The following is a 20,681-nucleotide window of genomic DNA, read 5'->3' as shown; positions in this document are numbered from 1 at the left end:
CTCCCCTCCCCCTCTCTGTGCAGCAGCAGCACACATAGAAATAGAATGAATAATACATGCTTGGAACCTCTAACCCTGGCAATTGACCCTTCTCTAAGCCCTTCGCTAAGAAACCCATTTGTCACTTTGTAATTTGGGTGAACTATCTCTTTAACCAAAAAACAGTTCTTTGGAAGCCCCGTGAGTCAAACATTTGGCTGTAATAGAAGAACACTTAATGATCCAACTGTGTATTTCCTTTTTGGTGAATAGCTTCTGACTTTTGTTGCACATCAAGCACCCACTGGGCACAGATGTCAATTCAACGTAATTTCATTGAAATGACGTGGAAACAATGTTGATTCAACCAGTGTGTACCAAGTGGACATTGTGTGAGCTCTGGTTACCAGAATGGGTCAAAACATTTACTGGCTCCTGTGAGTTCATGGCCATGATCAGTTATTGCCAATTTCAATTCTTAATTGACCCTTCGCTAAGCCTCGCCCCAGAGTGTTGGCCAACCAATCGCATCGCTCCAATGGAGAACAATTGTCATCAAGTACGACATCTCAGACAAGCTCACGTTTGAAATACATGAAAGCCAGTGAGAAACTTTTCTTCAAAAATAAATGGTTGAAATGGATAAATAGTTGAACAGTGCATCAAGGGTACTTGACAGTGTGATTTCTGAAATACAGAGCCTGTTGATGATGGAGTATCTTTCGAGTACAAAAGTATTCTCTATCTCTCTCTCTCTGTCTGTCCTAGGCTTGGTGCCAGGCTAAGCTTAGATAAGGCTTTTGATGGAATGGGAAAAAGCAACAGTCTTATAGCTGCAGGGCCAGAGGTAGCATAGAAGCAGAGCATGCAGTGTCATCTGTGTGGCCTTCCTTTCCCTGTGCTCTGGGAGCTGTTTCAACAGTTGTATTGAACCAATAAATCTAAACTACAATATTACAATGGCATTTGTGTTATGTAATAATCAGGGAGGAGGCTTTCAGTGACATTGATTAGTATGCCCCTACTAAGTTGACAAATGTGTAGATTTGTTGATACAGGCTTCTGGTTGACTGCTTTCTGCTTATTACTGCCTCTGTGATTAAACTGTACTTGTTGGTGCTGTATCCTCAGAGACGAATCGAGTACAACTCTCTGTTTGAGTCCAATGGTGCCTTGAGGACAGAGGTAAAGCACTCACTGTTGGTCTATACACGAGACAGAAGTTGAATCTTTAGACAACATATTTACCATATGTAACATTCACTGTTGATATATCTTCGCTCTAATGATATTTGCTGTTAAGTGACCATTTTCAGTAAAGCAATTTACAAAAATCTTCCTGTTCGTTTTTTGCTCTTTAATACTATGTATTTTCACTAATGTGTGGGTGCCTGTCACTACCTTGCCTACAAATAAACCTTATTTAATTGCATTTAACACATGCAAAACACATTGCTTGGAACTTTTCTAAATACCTTGACATGGTGTTTCTATGGTTGGATACGGGTTGTGCCTCTATGCATGCATCTTGCATGTGTCTGCATGAATTCATGCTTATGAAATGTTTGATTCATCCATGTGTCCATGCTTTGGATTGGCTGTCTCTGTGGCTTTCTCCTAACCTCTTCCCATGCATGCTGCAACACTCTGGACTGTGTGGACTATGCTAACCCTGCTTGCCTAGATCTACCAGAACACGGAGATGTCCCTCTCGGACCAGAATGCAGGGATCTTTAAGACCCTGCACTACCTGAGCAGTGTGATCGAGAGCATGAAGAAACCGCTCGGAACCCGGGAGAACCCGGCACGGTTTTGCAAGGACCTGCTGGACTGCCAACAGAAGCTCTCTGACGGTGAGAACCAATTTACAGAATTTATCAATTTAATGGACACTTTTCCCCAATCTACATCAATATTAGTAATCTTCACAGATTTACTCAGTAGAATAGACTGTAGTTGCTATCTTAATTTGACCAGGGAAATAATCCTGCAGCAGCAGGAAATGTGAATTAGTGTGTGGATTATAATTCATGGGTATTTTTGCAGGGGTTGATACATTTTTTGTTGGGGCAAATCAAGTCTTGACAATTTAAATTGGAAATTACAAACTGTAGAAGCCTTTTTGAACCTTGAATATGCCACAACTCTGCATTTACTACTTTGCTGTAAATGTCCTGCAACAACAGAGTGATCAAATTAAGATCCAACACCTGTACCTCTGTAGGACTGTACTGGATCGACCCTAACCTGGGATGTCCGTCAGACACCATTGAGGTCTTCTGTAACTTCACGGCAGGCGGGCAGACATGTCTCCTCCCAGTAGCCTCTAACAAGGTAACCGAGCACTGCACTCCATCATCACAGGGGCTCCAGTTGGTCCATAAGCAGCACTAATTTAATAAACAGATTTTTATCTAGGTTTAAAGAAAAACACGTTCACATTCACAAATCCTGACGTCCACTTCAGTCGAATTCTCACTAACACATGTGTTTTTCCTTCCCTCTGCAACTTCAACAGTATTGTATGGTTTTCGGGAAATATGAGGATGCGTCAAGGGTGAGGGATTCGGAGAGGAGCCCTGTGAATAGTAGATCTGTGCCAGCACAGAGGGATAGGCCAATGAGTGACATATGCTTTAATAAGGTTGGCTTCTTCGTGTTCATGGCAATGGTTATCAACTTTACTGTAGAAATTAAACGTAAATCACTGGAAATAGATGTTGTGGTGGCAGCTGCAGAGAAGTACATGGGGTAGGAGATTTGACTTCAGAAGAGTTACATTGTGTGTTGAGTGGTAGTGTCCTGTCCTCTTAGGCCGTTGGCCTGGGGTAGGATCAGATAGGGTTAGTAGTGGAATAAGGTGATGCGTTTTATTGAGTATAGGGTTAGTTGGTAGGGTAATTAAAATATATGTATATTATTCGGTTCCCCTTTCCTATCGCAAAGTGTAATGGATCTATACTATAGTTCAGTGGAAATGCAACATATTGGATGCCAACCACCGTTAAACCTCACCGAAGAAGACATGGATTGTGTATGTTTGCTATTCAGAGGGTGGATGGACAAGACAAAATATTTAATTGCCTTTGAACAGGGTATGGTAGTAGGTGCCAGGAGCACGAGTTTGAGTGTGTCAAGAACTGCAATGCTGGTGGATTATTTCACACTCAACAGTTTCCCGTATGTATCAAGAATGATCCACCACCCAAAGGACATCAAGCCAACTTAACACAACTGTGGGATGCATTGGAGTCAACCTGGGCCAGCATCCCAGTGGAATGCTTTCAAAACCTTGTAGAGTCCATGCCCTGACAAATCGAGGCTGTTCTGAGGGCAAAAGCGGGTGCAACTCAATATTAGGAAGGTGTTCATAATGTTTTGTACACTCAGTGCCAAATTGATTGTCAAGCTCAACACAGTCACTTATAGATGATTTGAACATGATGTGCGAAAAATGCTAATATCATTCCTGTGGCTTGAATGGTATTTGTGCCACAAATGCTAACATGTTAGTGTGTGGAAACAGTGCCAGTGAAACTAAACCAAAGCATGGATTAATGTGATCATACCTTGTCCATAGACTGCTTACAGGGTAAGGAAACCAATTTGTCACTTTGTAATTTGGGTGAACTATCTCTTTAACCAAAAAACTGTTCTTTGGAAGCCCCGTGAGTCAACCATTTGGCTGTAATTGAAGAACACTTAATGATCCAACTGTTTATTTCCTTTTTTCTAAGTGTCAGGAATGGGTTTCAAGAGAGACAAGGTTTGGAAACTCCTGTTGTACATGACTTTGACTTCTATTCAGGGAAACAACATCCTGAAGACATTGGTGAATAGCTTCTGACTTTTGTTGCACATCAAGTACCCACTGGGCACAGATGTCAATTCAATGTAATTTCATTGAAATGACGTGGAAACAATGTTGATTCAATCAGTGTGTACCAATTGGACATTGTGTGAGCTCTGGTTACCAGAATGGGTCAAAACATAAACATTTGGATCCTTGTGTTCTTCTATTACAGCCAAATGTTTGACTCATTGGGCTTCCAAAGATATGATCTCACTAATCCATGTTTTGATTTAGTTTCCCTGGCACTTTTTCCACATACTGACATGTTAGCATTTGTGGCACAAATCCCATTCAAGTCATTGTATTTGTGAATGGGGGCGTGTTCTGTCCTCCTTTTCCTGTAGTCCACAACAATCTCCTTTGTCTTGATCACATTGAGAGAGAGGTTGTTATCCTGGCACCACACGGCCAGGTCTCTGACCTCCCTATAGGCTGTCTCATCATTGTCGTAATCAGGCCTACCACTGTTGTGCTGTCTGCAAAGTTAATGATGGTGTTAAAGTCATGCCTGGCCATGCAGTCATGAGTGAACAGGGAGTACAGGAGGGGACTGAGCACGTACCTATGATGGGTCCCCGTGTTAAGGATCAGCGTGGAGGATGTGTTGTTACATTCCCTCACCACCTGGGGGCGGCCCCTCAGGAAGTCCAGGATCCAGTTGCAGAGGGAGGTGTTTAGTCGGCGGCAGGTAGCCTAGTGGTTAGAGCGTTGGACTAAGAACTGAAATGTTGCAAGATCTAATCCCCAAGCTGACACGGTTTAAATCTGTCATTCTGCCCCTGAACAAGGCAGTTAACCCACTGTTCCTGGGCTGTTATTGAAAATAAGAATTTGTCCTTAACTGACTTGCCTAGTTCAATAAAGATTTTAAAAAATCAGATATTCCCAGGGTCCTTAGTGATGAGCTTTGAGGGCACTATGGTGTTGAATGCTAAGCTGTAGTCAAATCAAATTTATTTACAGTATATAGCCCTTCTTACATCAGCTGATATATCAAAGTGCTGTACAGAAACGCAGCCTAAAACTCCAAACAACAAGCAATGCAGGTGTAGAAGCACGGTGGCTAGGAAAAACTCCAGAGAAAGGCCAAAACCTAGAGAGGAACCAGGCTATGGGGGGTGGCCAGTCCATTCTCACATAGGTGTTCCTTTAGTCCAGGTGGGAAAGGGCAATGTAGAGTGCAATAGAGATTGCATCATCTGTGGATCTGTTGGGGCGGTATGCAAATTGCAGTGGGTCTAGGGTTTTGGGATAATGGTGTTGATGTGAGCCATGACCAGCCTTTCAAAGAACTTCATGGCTACAGACGTTCTTGGGCACATGGACTATAGTGGTCTGCTTGAAACATGCTGGTATTACAGACTCAGTCAGGGACAGGTTGAAAATGTCAGTGAAGACACTTGCCAGTTGGTCAGTGCATGCTCGGAGTACACGTCCTGGTAATCCATCTGGCCCTGAAGCCTTGTTGTCAGGACCCGGTTTCGAACCTGGGTCTCCGGAGTGAGAAACAGTCACTTAACCAACTGAGCCACGAATAGTCAGTAGAACCCAGAAGATGAGGCAGACACAGCAGTACTTAAGACGGTGTATTTAATAAAGAAAAATCCTTAAATACAAAAAATGGCAAATCCAAAAGGTGGTAGGAAAAGCACAAAAAGGCCTCAAAAGAAACTCACAAAAAATAAACAAAAACAAAAAACAGAATACCACAAGAGCGTCACCCGGAATCGACAAGAGTACACAGAACACTAGGGCAGGGTGCTAACATACAAACACAGAGCACAGAACTGAGGGAAACTAAGGGTTTAAATACAATTAGAGCGAACGAGGCACAGGTGCAAATAATTAATGGGGATCAAGGGAAAAACATAAGGACAAAAAGCACAATGGGGGCATCTACTGACCAAAACCCGGAACAACCCTGGCCAAATCCTGACAGAATCCCCCCCCTAGGAACGGCTCCTGACGTTCCTACCAGCTCTCTCAGGGTGGAGGACCCTGAACTGACGAATGAGGTCAGGGTCCAGGATGTCTTTGGCAGGAACCCAGGAGCGCTCCTCAGGACCGTAGCCTTCCCAGTCCACCAGATACTGCCAGGACCGCTGCACCCGGCGGGAATCCAGTATCCGGTGGACGGTATAAGCCGGCTGGCCTCCAATGACACGAGGCGGAGGGGGAGGTCTGTCTGCCGGGACAAGGGGAAAAAACAACAGGTTTTAACAATGAAACATGAAATGTGGGATTAATCTTAAGGGATCTGGGTAAGTGTAGGCGATAAGAAACTGGGTTAACTCTCCTGGCAACCTTGAAGGGACCGATGTATTTTTGGGACAGCTTGCGAGACTCCACCCGTAGAGGTAAGTCTCTTGTGGAGAGCCAGACTCTCTGGCCGGGGCGCAGGGTAGGCCCGGGACGGCGACGTCTGTTGGCTTGTTGTTGATACCTCTGTGAGGAACGCATAAGATTAAGACGGGTCTTCCTCCACATAAGCCGACAGCGTCTGACGAACTTCAAGGCTGAAGGCACTCTGACTTCTGCCTCCTGGTCCGGGAACAATGGAGGAGCCTAGCCAAACTGACACTCGTGCGGGGACATACCAGTGGAGGAGGAGCGCAAGGTGTTGTGCGCGTATTCGGCCCAAACAATAAAGGATGACCATGTGGACGGGTTGTCACGAGTCATACATCGGAGGGTGGTTTCCAGCTCTTGATTCATCCTCTCTGTTTGGCCGTTGGACTCCGGATGGTACCCTGAAGATAGACTGGCAGAAGCCCCCATGAGTTGGCAGAAGGCCTTCCAAAACCTTGAGGCGAACTGGGGACCTCTGTCAGAAACCACATCTTGAGGAATGCCGAAGACTCGGAACACATGATTAATTACCAACTCAGCCGTTTCCTTGGCAGAAGGTAACTTAGTCAGAGGGACGAACCTGGCCGCCTTTGAAAACCTGTCGATTATGACTAGGATAGTAGTATTGCCATGGGATGGAGGAAGTCCAGTAATAAAGTCCAATGAGATATGGGACCAGGGTCTGTGGGGAACAGGTAAAGGGTGAAGGAGTCCTTGAGGGCGAAGGTGAGAAGATTTGCCCTGGCAGCACACGGGGCAGGCATTGACGAAAGTGGCAACGTCTTCTCTTATGGTAGACCACCAGAACTTACGCTGGATGAACTCCAAGGTGCGACCTACGCCCGGATGACAGGTGAGGCGAGAGGAGTGCCCCACAGAAGGACCTGAGTCCTCACTGCCTTGGGGACAAACAACCGATTGGCAGGGCCTCCTTTAGGGTCCGGTTCGCTAGCTTGAGCACGTCTCACGGTATCCTCAACTTGCCACGAGATCGGAGCCACAATCTTAGCAGCAGGAAGGACAGGCATGTCCGTGTCATCTCGAATGGCAGGAGCGTAGACTCGGGACAGGGCATCCGGTTTGAGATTCTTCGACCCGGGCCGATAGGTGAGGATAAACTGGAATCGATTGAAGAAAAGAGACCATCTAGCTTGTCTAGAGTTCAATCGCTTCGCCTGCTGGATATACTCCAGATTTTTGTGGTCCGTAAGCACTTGAAACGGGTGAGAAGCCCCCTCGAGCCAGTGTCTCCATTCCTTCAATGCCATCTTAACCGCTAGGAGTTCACGATCCCCCACATCGTAGTTCCTCTCAGTCGGGGTAAGCCGGTGTGAGAAGAAAGCGCACGGATGAAGCTTCTTGTCTTCACCCCTCTGAGACAGGACAGCTCCAACACCAACCTCTGATGCGTCTACCTCCACCACAAATGGTTCATCCGTAGTCGGTAGTATCAGGATGGGAGCAGAGAGGACGCGCTGCTTGAGTCCTTGGAAGGCCGTCTCAGCTTCTCTTCCCCACAAAAACCTTGCATTGCCACCTTTGGTTAAAGCTGAGAGAGGAGCTGCCACCAAACTGAAGTTCTTGATGAACTTGCGGTAAAAGTTTGTGAAGCCCAGGAAACGCTGAACATCCTTAACGGATTTGGGGTGGGCCAATCCGCTACCGCCCCTACCTTCCTAGGGTCCATTTGGACTCGACCGGGTTCCACTACAAATCCCAGGAATTGTACTCGGGATGAATGGAATTCACATTTTTCCGGCTTAACGTACAGATGGCTGTCTAGGAGGCGTTTGAGTACTTGTCTGACATGCTTAGTGTGTTCTTGAAGGGAGCTCGAAAAGATGAGGATGTCATCCAAGTAAACGAACACAAATATGTTAAGCATATCCCTAAGCACATCGTTTATGAGCGCTTGGAACACCGCTGGGGCGTTGGTCAGGCCGAAGGGCATCACCAAGTATTCATAGTGACCAGTAGGCGTGTTGAAAGCGGTCTTCCACTCGTCACCAGGTCTGATCCGCACAAGATGGTATGCGTTCCGCAGGTCAAGCTTAGTGAAAACAACTGCTTCCTGGAGCAGCTCGAAGGCTGTGGCCATAAGGGGTAGCGGGTAACGGTTACGGACGGTTATGGCATTGAGTCCCCGGTAGTCGATGCAAGGACGTAATCCACCGTCTTTCTTGGCCACAAAGAAAAACCCTGCTCCCGCCGGGGAGGTGGATGGACGCATGAGGCCTGCTTCCAGAGCGTCCTTGATGTAGGTATCCATAGCAGCTCGTTCGGGTGGAGATAGGGAAAAGATCCGACCCCTGGGGGGCAAGTGCCCGGAAACAGGTCGATGGGGCAATCGTAAGATCTATGGGGTGGTAGCATGGTGGCCCTCTGTTTGCTAAACACCAGTTTGAGGTCATGGTAACACTCGGGAACTCGGGTCAGGTCGATGGATTCTAAAGACTCAGGAGTAGAACTCGGGAATTCTGGAAAATACAAGTAGCTTGGCACGTAGGACCCCACTGCTTGATAGTGCCCACAGACCAGTCGATGTGAGGGTTATGGCTGTGAAGCCAGGGGTATCCAAGGACGAGAGGAAACTCGGAACAGGAGATCAAATGAAAGTTCATCAATTCCTGGTGTTGTGAAACTGAAAGTCGCAAGGAGGTAGTGACATGAGTGACAAGTCCAGATCCCAAAGGGCTTCCATCCAATGTAGTAACCCTCATGGGGTCACTTAGAGGTTCAGAGGGAACGCCATTCTCCTTCGCCCAGACACCATCCATGAAGTTACCTGCGGCTCCAGAGTCTACCAAGGCTTGAAGGTGAAGCTTGTGGTTGTCCCAGGAGAGGGTGACTGGAATGAGCAGACGGGAGTTGGACGGATGGGAGGAGGTTATGTTTCCCGTTACAGTTCCCCCGGTCTGTACGGGACAGAGCGTTTCCCTGGAGCCCGGGACACGTGGAACGGAAATGGCCCGGTTTGCCGCAATATAGACAGCGTCGCTCCCTCATCCGGCGGTCTCTCTCAGCCTGGGAGATGCGTCCAATCTGCATGGGTTCCGGTGGAGCCAGCGATGATAAAGGTGGGGACTCGGAGCTGGGACTGATAGGGGCTAGAGGTCTACGGTTGAGTTCTCTCTCTCAGACGCTGGTCAATGCGTGAGGCCAACTTGATCAGGGACTCGAGATTGTCCGGTGGTTCCCGAGTGGCCAGTTCATCTTGGATAGTGTCGGAAAGGCCTTTCAGAAAGCACACCGTGAGCGCCTCGTTGTTCCAGCCACTCGCTGCTGCCACCGTGCGGAACTGGATGGCATAGTCCGTCACGCTGCGCCAACCTTGATGGAGAGTCAGGAGCTGTTTGGCTGAGTCAGAACCACTGCTTGGGCCTTGAAACACTCGTTTGAATTCCTCAGCAAAGGCAGAGTAGCTGGCACAGCAGGAACTATGGGCATCCCACACAGCAGTAGCCCAGGCCAGGGCTTTTTCCGACAGCAGGGTGATGATATATGCGATCTTAGACCGGTCGGTGGGAAACGACGAGGGTTGCAGCTCAAAGGAGAGAGAACATTGAGTGAGAAACCCTTTACAAGCACTTGGATCACCTGAGAACCGTTGGGGAGGTGGAAGACGAGGTTCAGCCAGGGGGTTAACTGCCATGGGTACGTGAACCTGAGGTACTGGGACGGGAACTGTTGCCGGGGTAAGTCGATCAGATATTTGCTTAATGGAAGTCAGCATCTCCGACAGAAGATGAGAATGTCTAGCCATTAAGGCCTCTTGCTGAACCAGGGCGGCTTCGTGGCGTTGGACAGTCTCCTGGTGGTGGGACAGCGTGGCAAAAAGGTCCTGGGAACTGGCTGCCTCTGGGTTCATTTTTGGGCTCTGTGTTTCTGTCAGGACCCGGTTTCGAACCTGGGTCTCCGGAGTGAGAAACAGTCACTTAACCAACTGAGCCACGAATAGTCAGTAGAACCCAGAAGATGAGGCAGACACAGCAGTACTTAAGACGGTGTATTTAATAAAGAAAAATCCTTAAATACAAAAAATGGCAAATCCAAAAGGTGGTAGGAAAAGCACAAAAAGGCCTCAAAAGAAACTCACAAAAAATAAACAAAAACAAAAAACAGAATACCACAAGAGCGTCACCCGGAATCGACAAGAGTACACAGAACACTAGGGCAGGGTGCTAACATACAAACACAGAGCACAGAACTGAGGGAAACTAAGGGTTTAAATACAATTAGAGCGAACGAGGCACAGGTGCAAATAATTAATGGGGATCAAGGGAAAAACATAAGGACAAAAAGCACAATGGGGGCATCTACTGACCAAAACCCGGAACAACCCTGGCCAAATCCTGACACTTGTGAATGTTGCCCTGTTTAAAGGTCTTGCTCACATCGGCTATGGAGAGCGTGATCACAGTCATCCGGAACAGCTGATGCTCTCATGCATGTTGCTTGCCTCGAGCGAGCATAGAAGTAATTTAGCTCGTCTGGTATGTTCGTGTCACTGTGCTGCTTGTGGCTGTGCTTCCCTTTGTAGTTTGTAATAGTTTGCAAGCCCTGCCACATCTGATGAGCGTTGGAGCCGGCATAGTACAATTCAATCTTAGTCCTGTATTGACGCTTTGCCTGTTTGATGGTTCGTAGGAGGGCATAGCGGGATTTCTTAAAGCGCCCGGGTTTGAGTCCCGCTCCTTGAAAGCAGCAGCTCTACCCTTTAGCTCAGTGCGGATGTTGCCTGTGATCCATGGCTTCTGGTTGGGGTATGTACGTATAGTCACTGTGGGGATGATGTCATCAATGCACTTATTGATGAAGCCAGTGACTGATGTGGTGTACTCCTCAATGCCTTCGGAAAAATCCTGGAACATATTCAAGTCTGTGCTAGAAAAACAGTCCTTTAGCTTAGCATCTGCATCATCTGACCACTTCTTTATTGATCTAGTCAGTGGTGCTTTCTGCTTTAGTTTTTGCTTGTAAGCAGGAATCAGGAGGATAGAATTATGGTTAAATTTGCCAAATGTAGGGCGGGGGAGAGCTTGTATGCATCTGTGTGTGTAGAGTACAGGTGGTCTGGAGTTTTTTTCCTCTGATTGCACATTTAACATGCTGATAGAAATGAGGTAAAACTGATTTAAGTTTCCCTGCATTGAACTCACCGGCCACTAGTAGTGCCGCCTCAGGATGAGCGTTTTCCTGTTTGCTTATGGCCTTATACAGACATTGAGTGCGGTATTAGTGCCAGAATCGGTTTGTGGTGGTAAATAGACAGCTACGAAAAATATAGATGAAAACTCTCTTGGTAAATAGTGTGGTCTACAGCTTATCATGAGATACTCTATCTCAGGCGAGCAAAACCTCAAGACTTCCTTAATATTAGATTTTGTCCACCAGCTGTTGTTTACAAATATACACAGACCACCACTCCTTGTCTTACCAGAGGCAGCTGTTCTATCTTGCAGATGCAGTGTAAACCCCACCAGTTGTATGTTATTCATGTCGTCATTCAGCCACGACTCGCGGAAAGATATTACAGTTTTTAATGCCCCGTTGGTAGGATGTTTGTGATCGTAGCTCGTCTATTTTGTTATCCAATGATTGTACATTCGCTAATAGGACTGATGGTAGAGGCAGATTACCCATTCGACGTCAGATCCTTACAATGCACCCAGACCTACCTCTGCGATATCTCCATCCCTTTCTCATGCGAATCACAAGGATTTGGGCCTTGTCTGGTGTCTGAAGTAAATCCTTGACGTCCGACTCATTAAAGAAAAAATCTTCGTCCAGTTGAGTAATAGCTGTTCTGATATCTAGAAGCTCTTTTTGGTCATAAGAGACGGTGGCAGAAACATTATGTACAAAATAATAATAATAACTCCCTAGAAAGGCCAAAACCTAGGAAGAAACCTAGAGAGGAACCAGGCTATGAGGGGTGGCCAGTCCTCTTCTGGCTGTGACGGGTGACAGAACATGGCCAAGATGTTCAAATGTTCATAAATGACCAGCATGGTCAAATAATAATAATCACAGTTGTTGTCGAGGGTGCAGCAAGTCAGCACCTCAGGAGTAAATGTCAGTTGGCTTTTCATACCCGATCATTAAGAGTATCTCTACCGCTCCTGCTGTCTCTAGAGAGTTGAAAACAGCAGGTCTGGGACAGGTAACACGTCCAGTGAACAGGTCAGGGTTCCATAGCCGCAAGCAGAACAGTTGAAACTGGAGCAGCAGCACGGCCAGGTGGACTGGGGACAGCAATGAGTCATCATGAGGCATGGGCTTAGGTCCTCCGAGAGAGAGAAAGAAAGAGAGAGAGAATTAGACAGAGCATAGTTAAATTCACACAGGACACCGGATAAGACAGGAGAAGTACTCCAGATATAACAAACTGACCCTAGTCCCCCCGACACATAAACTACTGCTGCATAAATACTGGAGGCTGAGACAGGAGGGGTCAGGAGACACTGTGGCCCTATCCGATGATACCCCCGGACAGGACCAAACAGGAAGGATATAACCCCACCCACTTTGCCAAAGCACAGCCCCCACACCACTAGAGGGATATCTTCAACCACCAACTTACCAACCTGAGACAAGGCCGAGTTTAGCCCACAAAGATCTCCGCCACAGCACAACCCCGGGGGGGCAACCCAGACAGGAAGATCACGTCAATGACTCAACCCACTCAAGTGACGCACCCCTCCCAGGGACGGCATGGAAGAGCACCAGTAAGCCAGTGACTCAGCCCCTGTAATAGTGTTAGAGGCAGAGAATCCCAGTGGAGAAAGGGGAACCTGCCAGGCAGAGACAGCAAGGGCGGTTCGTTGCTCCAGAGCCTTTCCGTTCACCTTCACTCCTGGGCCAGACTACACTCAATCATATGACCCACTGAAGAGATGAGTCTTCAGTAAAGATTTAAAGGTTGAGACCGAGTCTGCGTCTCTCACATGGGTAGGCAGACCGTTCCATAAAAATTTAGTTCTATAGGAGAAAGCCCTGCCTCCAGCTGTTTGCTTAGAAATTCTAGGGACAATTAGGAGGCCTGCGTCTTGTGACCGTAAAGTACGTGTAGGTATGTACGGCAGGACCAAATCAGAAAGATAGGTAGGAGCAAGCCCATGTAATGGTTTGTAGGTTAGCAGTAAAACCTTGAAATCAGCCAGTGTAGGGAGGCACTGGAGTAATATGATAAAAAATGTGGTTCTAGTCAGGATTCTATCAGCCGTATTTAGCACTAACTGAAGTTTATTTAGTGTTTTATCCTGTTAGCCAGAAAGTAGAGCATTGTAAATAATCTAACCTAGAAGTAACAAAAGCATGGATTAATTTTTCTGCATCATTTTTGGACAGAAAGTTTCTGATTTTTGCAATGTTACGTAGATGGAAAAAAGCTGTCCTTGAAACAGTCTTGATATGTTCGTCAAAAGAGAGATCAGGGTCCAGAGTAACTAACTCCGAGGTCCTTCACAGTTTTATTTGAGACGACTGTACAACCATCCAGATTAATTGTCAGATTCAACAGAAGATCTCTTTGTTTCTTGGGACCTAGAACAAGCATCTCTGTTTTGTCCGAGTTTAAAAGTAGAAAGTTTGCAGCCACCCATTTCCTTATGTCTGAAACACAGGCTTCTAGCGAGGGCAATTTTGGGGCTTCACTTTAATTGAAATGTACATCTGTGTGTCATCCGCATAGCAGTGAAATGTTTTTGAATGACATCCCCAAGAGGTCAAATATATAGAGAAAACAATAGTGGTCCTAAAACGAAACTTGAGGAACACCGAAATTTACAGTTGATTTGTCAGAGGACAAACCATGCACAGAGACAAACTGATATCTTTCCGACAGATACGATCTAAACCAGGCCAGAACTTGTCCGTGTAGACCAATTTGGGTTTCCAATCTCTCCAAAAGAATTTGGTGATCGATGGTATCAAAAGCAGCACTAAGGTCTAGGAGCACGAGGACAGATGCAGAGCCTCGGTCTGATGCCATTAAAAGGTAATTTACCACCTTCACAAGTGCAGTCTCAGTGCTATGATGGGGTCTAAAACCAGACTGAAGCATTTTGTTTACATTGTTTGTCTTCAGGAAGGCAGTGAGTTGCTGCGCAACAGCTTTTTTTTTAAATTGAGAGGAATGGAAGATTTGATTTAGGCTGATAGTTTTTTATATTGTCTGGGTCAAGGTTTGGCTTTTTCAAGAGAGGCTTTATTACTGCCACTTTTAGTGAGTTTCGTACACATCCGGTGGATAGAGAGCCGTTTATTATGTTCAACATAGGAGGGCCAAGCACAGGAAGCAGTTCTTTCAGTAGTTTAGTTGGAATAGGGTCCAGTATGCAGCTTGAAGGTTCAGAGGCCATGATTATTTTCATCATTGTGTCAAGAGATATAGTACTAAAACACTTGAGTCTCTCTCTTGATCCTAGGTCCTGGCAGAGTTGTGCAGACTCAGGACAACTGAGCTTTGGAGGAATACGCAGATTTAAAGAGGAGTCTGTAAATTGCTTTCTAATGATCATGATCTTTTCCTCAAAGAAGTTCATGAATTTATTACTGCTGAAGTGAAAGCCATCCTCTCTTGGGGAATGCTGCTTTGCGACATTATCAAAAATATATTTCGGATTGTTCTTATTTTCCTCAATTAAGTTGGAAAAATAGGATGATCGAGCAGCACTGTACTGTCTTTCCAAGCTTCTTTCCTACACTGAAATTACCCTTGCCTAACGATTGTGTCTGAAGCTGGGCTTGCAGCACAGCTATCCTCGCCGTAAGGCGATTGTTATCCTGTATATTATGAGTACAGTGACTGCAATTAGAAGGCATCGTGTTAATGTTACTACTTAGCTTCGGCTGTTAGAGGTCCTGACGAACCATGTTCGGAGTGAAAAAGTTGAATGAAAAAAAAGTTGAGTGAGGGAAAACTAAAAATATAAACGGTAATTAAAAAGTAAAAACCATAAAGTTGTCAGGTAGCAAAGGAAGGTTGGCAACAAAACGCACAGCAACACGTAAACAAGTCTGCAAGTTGTGACCGGAAATGACAAGGTGAAACAAACGTTACTGTTTTAACATACACAATCCATGTCTTCTTCTGTGAGGTTTAACGGTGGTTGGCATCCAATATGTTGCATTTCCACTGAACTATAGTATAGATCCATTACACTTTGCGATAGGAAAGGGGAACCGAATAATATACATATATTTTAATTACCCTACCAACTAACCCTATACTCAATAAAACGCATCACCTTATTCCACTACTAACCCTATCTGATCCTACCCCAGGCCAACGGCCTAAGAGGACAGGACACTACCACTCAACACACAATGTAACTCTTCTGAAGTCAAATCTCCTACCCCAAGTACGTCTCTGCAGCTGCCACCACAACATCTATTTCCAGTGATTTACGTTTAATTTCTACAGTAAAGTTGATAACCATTGCCATGAACACGAAGAAGCCAACCTTATTAAAGCATATATCACTCATTGGCCTATCCCTCTGTGCTGGCACAGATCTACTATTCACAGGGCTCCTCTCTGAATCCCTCACCCTTGACCTATCCTCCTCTACTTTCTTCACTGCCTCAGCATAAGACACCTTCTGCACTACTCTGGCTCTAGCTACTTCAACCTGCCTTTGTTGCATTTGACACTTCCGATCCCCAGCAACATGTGCACCCCTGCAGTTGGCACACACCTTTATCCACTAAAACTACACAACCCTCTATCCCATGCCCTCCTGCACACTTCCCACATCTTGGAATCTCCCTCCTACACACTACTGCGACATGACCATAAATGTTACACCTGAAACAGCGCAGTGGACTTGCCACAAATGCTCTAACAGGGTAACTGATATATCCTGACATGACCTTGTCTGGTAAAGACTGACTCCAGACGGCAAACACCAGAAATAGCAAGAAACAGATCTTAACTTAAGTTGCGTTGCACAGAGCGTCCTACTCACTCTGATCTGAAGAAACATAAAGAAACATTACAAGTCCACTTCGGGTTACCTTCGACTCAACAGCACCAACCATCTTTTCCACCCAACCTGAAACCACCCATGGATCAGCCAAAAGGACTGGTTCCACCCTCTTCAAAAATCTCACTCCCACTGGACCAAACTTATCTTTATCATAACCATGTCCATCAATGCAAGGCTCGGGCTCCGGGCTCCTCACAACACCTTCTACCACTTCCATTTCACCTCTAGAACTCAAACTGGCATCCGGCTCACTCTGTTTGAATTTGACACCAATCTTCCTCGATATACCATCTCCCTTGCTATTGCTCGCTTCAACAGATTCAGACACATTCTCTGCCTCCCTCAGTCTTTTCTATACTCAACTTTTCCAAGCCGACATCTCTTTTTAGCGAGAGACCTGCTAAGCCCTGTAGTCCCTCTACCTCTTCTTCGATGGTGTTTACCAGCATCCAATGTTAATGCTGCATTGCCGACACCAGCTGGACAGGGTGTTGAATAAGAAACTAAAGAAACTTTGTGGGAAAGGTGGAAAACGACATCATACAAAATGAAGCACGTCAACTAAGAAAACCCATCCCACTTCTTCAATCACTGTCCACTCCAGAATACATCCCAACACAGGCTCAGAGGCCTGTGATGGCAGAACATCCACTGACAGGATTTCATGCACGGCCTCGGCTGTGAAATCACGAAGACCCAAAAAACCATACGGCGACATTCAAAATTATTCACATTTTCTTAGACTTCTTCTCTGCTGGTGCTGTACAGTTTATGACCATTGCAATCGATAATCCAAATTCCCCTTTTTAACATGTAGCATTTCACTATCCCTCAGTAGATGAGAAACGTGTGTTCCTACGGATGTAGGCCTAGCCTATAGAATATTATTACAGAATATGCAGAAAATACAGGGAAGGGGGATACCTAGTCAGATGTCCAACTGAATGTATTAAACTGAAATGTGTCTTCTGCATTTAACACAACCCCTCTGAATCAGAGAGGTGCAGGGGACTGTCTGAATCGACATCCATGTCTTTGGCGCCCGGGGAACAGGGTGTTGACTGCCTTGCTCAGGGCCAGAATGACAGATTTTTACCTTGTCAGCTCGGAGATTTGATCCAGCAACCTTCCGGTTACTGGCCCAACACTCTAAATACATACTCCAATTGGAACGTCGGCCTAAGCCCTACACATATTGTCTCAAGAAAATTTATATTTTTAATACCCTCAAACACCAACTTAGGCATACCTCGTTTCAAAATAAGCCATCATCACTGTCAATCGTGAATGATAATTCTTCACGTTTTATCTGTGAAAAGTCCAGACTGTGTAGGCAAGCCAATCATTTGATCTCATTCAGTTTCATGGGAATATGCATTTAGATCTGTTTGAATTACTGTTTGGTGAGCAAATTAGAGTAGATGGTGTTAAACTGTTAGTCTTTGTTTTATTTTGTTTTAATCAAAGAATATATCTTTCCTTGTGGCACGCGCAGTTGAGTGTTGGCCGCATTAGGAAAGAAATGTGACTATTCAGCTTCAGCTAACCATGATAAAATCTCACTAGAAATGAAGAGGTGTTTTTGGAGAAAAGTAACATTACGCCAAAATAGTAACTATGCTATGCTTTTGTATTAGGTTCTGTTATGTAAAATACTAATTCATCATTTTGGGATCTTGTGGGACATTGATTCAGCTTCAGAAATCATTTTCCAGATAGATTTTTCCCAGCTCCGTGTATTCTCAAATTTGAAAGAGTAAGGGAGTGCCGCTCCCTTGTGTTCCGGCAGCATTACTCCCCTGGTCTCTGTATGCATCTGTTTGCTGAATTATTGAGCAGTGAAAGGTATCATAAGAGATGCCTCCGTTATCTCCACTAACTCTTACCATGCTCCCTCCACAGCTGTCGTTCGGTGTGCATAAGGTTCAGATGAAGTTTCTCCACCTCTTGAGCACAGAGGCCAGTCAGGACATTACCTTCCACTGTCTGAGTGACCCTCCCTTCAGCCCCACAAACACCTACAGTGCTGACGACCCGGGACAGGAGTATCAGGCCAGACCACCAAGGTTCAGGGGATGGAACGGACAGATGTTTGAGTCAGACAGTCTACTTGAACCTCACATGCTACTAGACGAATGCAGGGTAAGGAGCTGGAGAGAGGAAGAGATATATGATGATTTCACTTCAGACCTGGGCCTGCATTCATAAAGCATTTCAAAGTAGCATTGCTAATCTAGGATCAGGTCCTCCCTGTCCATGTAATCTTATTCATTATAATCTAAAAGGCAAAACTGATCATAGATCAGCCCTCCTACTTTGAGACTTTGTGAATACGGGCATCCATTGTGTGTCAATGACTTCATATTGTATATTTTCCCTTCTAGATCCAAGATGGCAGCTGGCACCAGTCACGCTTTTTCTTCCATACTCAGGACAGCTACGAGCTCCCCATCATTGATATACAGGAGCAACCTTTGTCACAGTCCAACGATCTGCGCCACCTCGAGGTGGGACCTGTCTGCTTCCTGTGAGGTCATTATCCATCGCTAGCCTGCCTGTCCAAAATATAAACTATAAAAAACGAGAATGGCATAAGCAGGCCAAAATGGCTGCTCCCAAACCAAAGAGAGATCTCTATAAGCCCAAGCAGAGTTGGTCAGGTCTGCTCCCCCACTTGGGAGACCCTTTATGGAGTGTTAGCGAGTGTCAAACTCCCTGTCCAATTGATGGCAGACTTCTGTGGAAGAACTCAGTCCATAGCAAACTAGGCCAGCTTACAGTAAGATGGCCTCAGGAGAGCAGTGTATACCAATATTTATCAAATAAATGTGTAAAGTGTGTCTGTTTGGTTTTTGTTTTTCAAAAGGTGCTTGAGTTCGTTGGACAGTTGGTCCCTGAACTCAGGACAGGGCTCATCCACACAACACCGTCCTAAAACTCAAATCATGTGCCTCCCTCCCTACTGCCCACCCCCATCCTCCTTCTCCCCCATATTCACCCTCCCAGCCATCCTCAGAAGGGGCCTAGCTATCCGAAGGAAAGCTCTAGGGGCTTTGTAACAGGAATACTGTACAACAAATGCTTCCTAAGAGTGCAATAGCTTGTGAATTAAGAGTGAGAGATTTCATATTGCAATTTCAATCAAAGGTCAACTGCCAGCTCGGACCGCAATTTTGTTTATTTTTAATGTTTGAAACTGTTGTCCAACACAGCTGGATGTTTACACCTTGGGTAAGTCCAAAATGGCACCATATTCCCTATGTAATGCACTAGGTTTAACCAGGGCACATAGAGCTCAAATGTAGTGCACTATATCAGGAATATGGTTCTATTTTGGACACTGCCCTTGAAAGATGGTGCTCTACCTCCTGCTTGTATGCCTTCTATAGGTGCTAGTGTCAAGTAATTCTTTGTCCTTATGTACCGGTTACATCAAGATCTGTTGTAAGAGTACTTATTTGAAATTTATATGAAACATTTGTTGATGAATTACATATTTTTTAGCTTTTACTCTTCATTTTATTTGGTAGGTGGTAACGTAACCTATCATTGTTGCTGCAACAGACACAAGAGCGTGAGACATCAGTGAGTTGTGAGACATTTTTCCTGTGTATATTTTGACATTATATTGTTGATTATTTATATCCTTTGTTTTTGTTCACATTACTGTACCCCAATAAATTATACTCTCAGAGATCTGTTTGGTCAACTCCAACTTAGTCCAAATAACTATTTATGTAAAAAATTGTATTTGTATACTATGTACACACATTATGTGACTGTTCATTGTATATGTTCACATTCACTACAATGGGGGTTGATAGCTCATACTGGCAGCTAGCATAGGCCAGAGTCAGAACACATCAGAAATAGCAATGATCTTGTTCTTAAGTTATGTTACGTTGAAAAAAGTGTAATTAAATAAGTAAATGCTCTCGAGGAATAAAGTTAAAATTGTGTAAATATGAAATATATTGACATTAAATAAATGAATAGTAAATACCGTCTTGTTATTTTGTTGATGTTCATAGCAGTATATCTGGAGTCCAACAGTGACCTGGTTAAAAACTGCAATTAGAGATAGCTACTAATCATTAGCAGTGCAACTTCAGATTTCCAATACTCGTAAGTCTATTATTTTTCCAAATTTTGAGAAGTCCAAGTCCAACACGCCCCTCTGGCATCAAACTCAAAAATCTGTTTTTCATTGAAATGGTTTGAATTCTTGACACCCACTCTCTCAGTTCCAGCAACATTTAAACTTCGCTGGAAGCTGTATAGATACTGGTAACATGGAGAGTTACTGGTAATAAGGAGTTTTTTTTACGATGAAAAACAATGCATGCAATGTAGGCTACATATAAACATCACATGGGTTTTTCCTTCTTAACACAATACTAGCATGGACCTTTAAACTTGACAAAGATCCTATGGAATGACAAGCACTGTATTACCATGGATAGGGAAAAAGCAAATAAACTATGAGAAACAAAATGGCTGACTTCTCT

General features: G+C 45.0%; 1 protein-coding gene across 1 annotated transcript in view; it reads left to right on the top strand.

The window, feature by feature from the left end:
* LOC135513154 (collagen alpha-1(XXIV) chain-like) overlaps window positions 1–20,207 on the top strand; it is a 243,408-nt gene extending 223,201 nt beyond the window's left edge. The window contains exons 56-60 of the mRNA XM_064935912.1: window positions 1,111–1,164; window positions 1,664–1,832; window positions 2,204–2,313; window positions 18,076–18,315; window positions 18,558–20,207. Of these exons, the coding sequence (XP_064791984.1) occupies window positions 1,111–1,164; window positions 1,664–1,832; window positions 2,204–2,313; window positions 18,076–18,315; window positions 18,558–18,704 (720 nt within the window). The 3' untranslated portion in view covers window positions 18,705–20,207. The remainder of the gene's footprint in view (window positions 1–1,110; window positions 1,165–1,663; window positions 1,833–2,203; window positions 2,314–18,075; window positions 18,316–18,557) is intronic.
* Window positions 20,208–20,681: the final 474 nt, after the last annotated feature.

Source organism: Oncorhynchus masou, chromosome 24, assembly GCF_036934945.1.
Source record: "Oncorhynchus masou masou isolate Uvic2021 chromosome 24, UVic_Omas_1.1, whole genome shotgun sequence".
In the NCBI taxonomy this organism is placed as follows: domain Eukaryota; kingdom Metazoa; phylum Chordata; class Actinopteri; order Salmoniformes; family Salmonidae; genus Oncorhynchus; species Oncorhynchus masou.
Note: the sequence above shows the minus strand (reverse complement) of the source record. Positions and strands in the feature narration are given on the sequence as shown.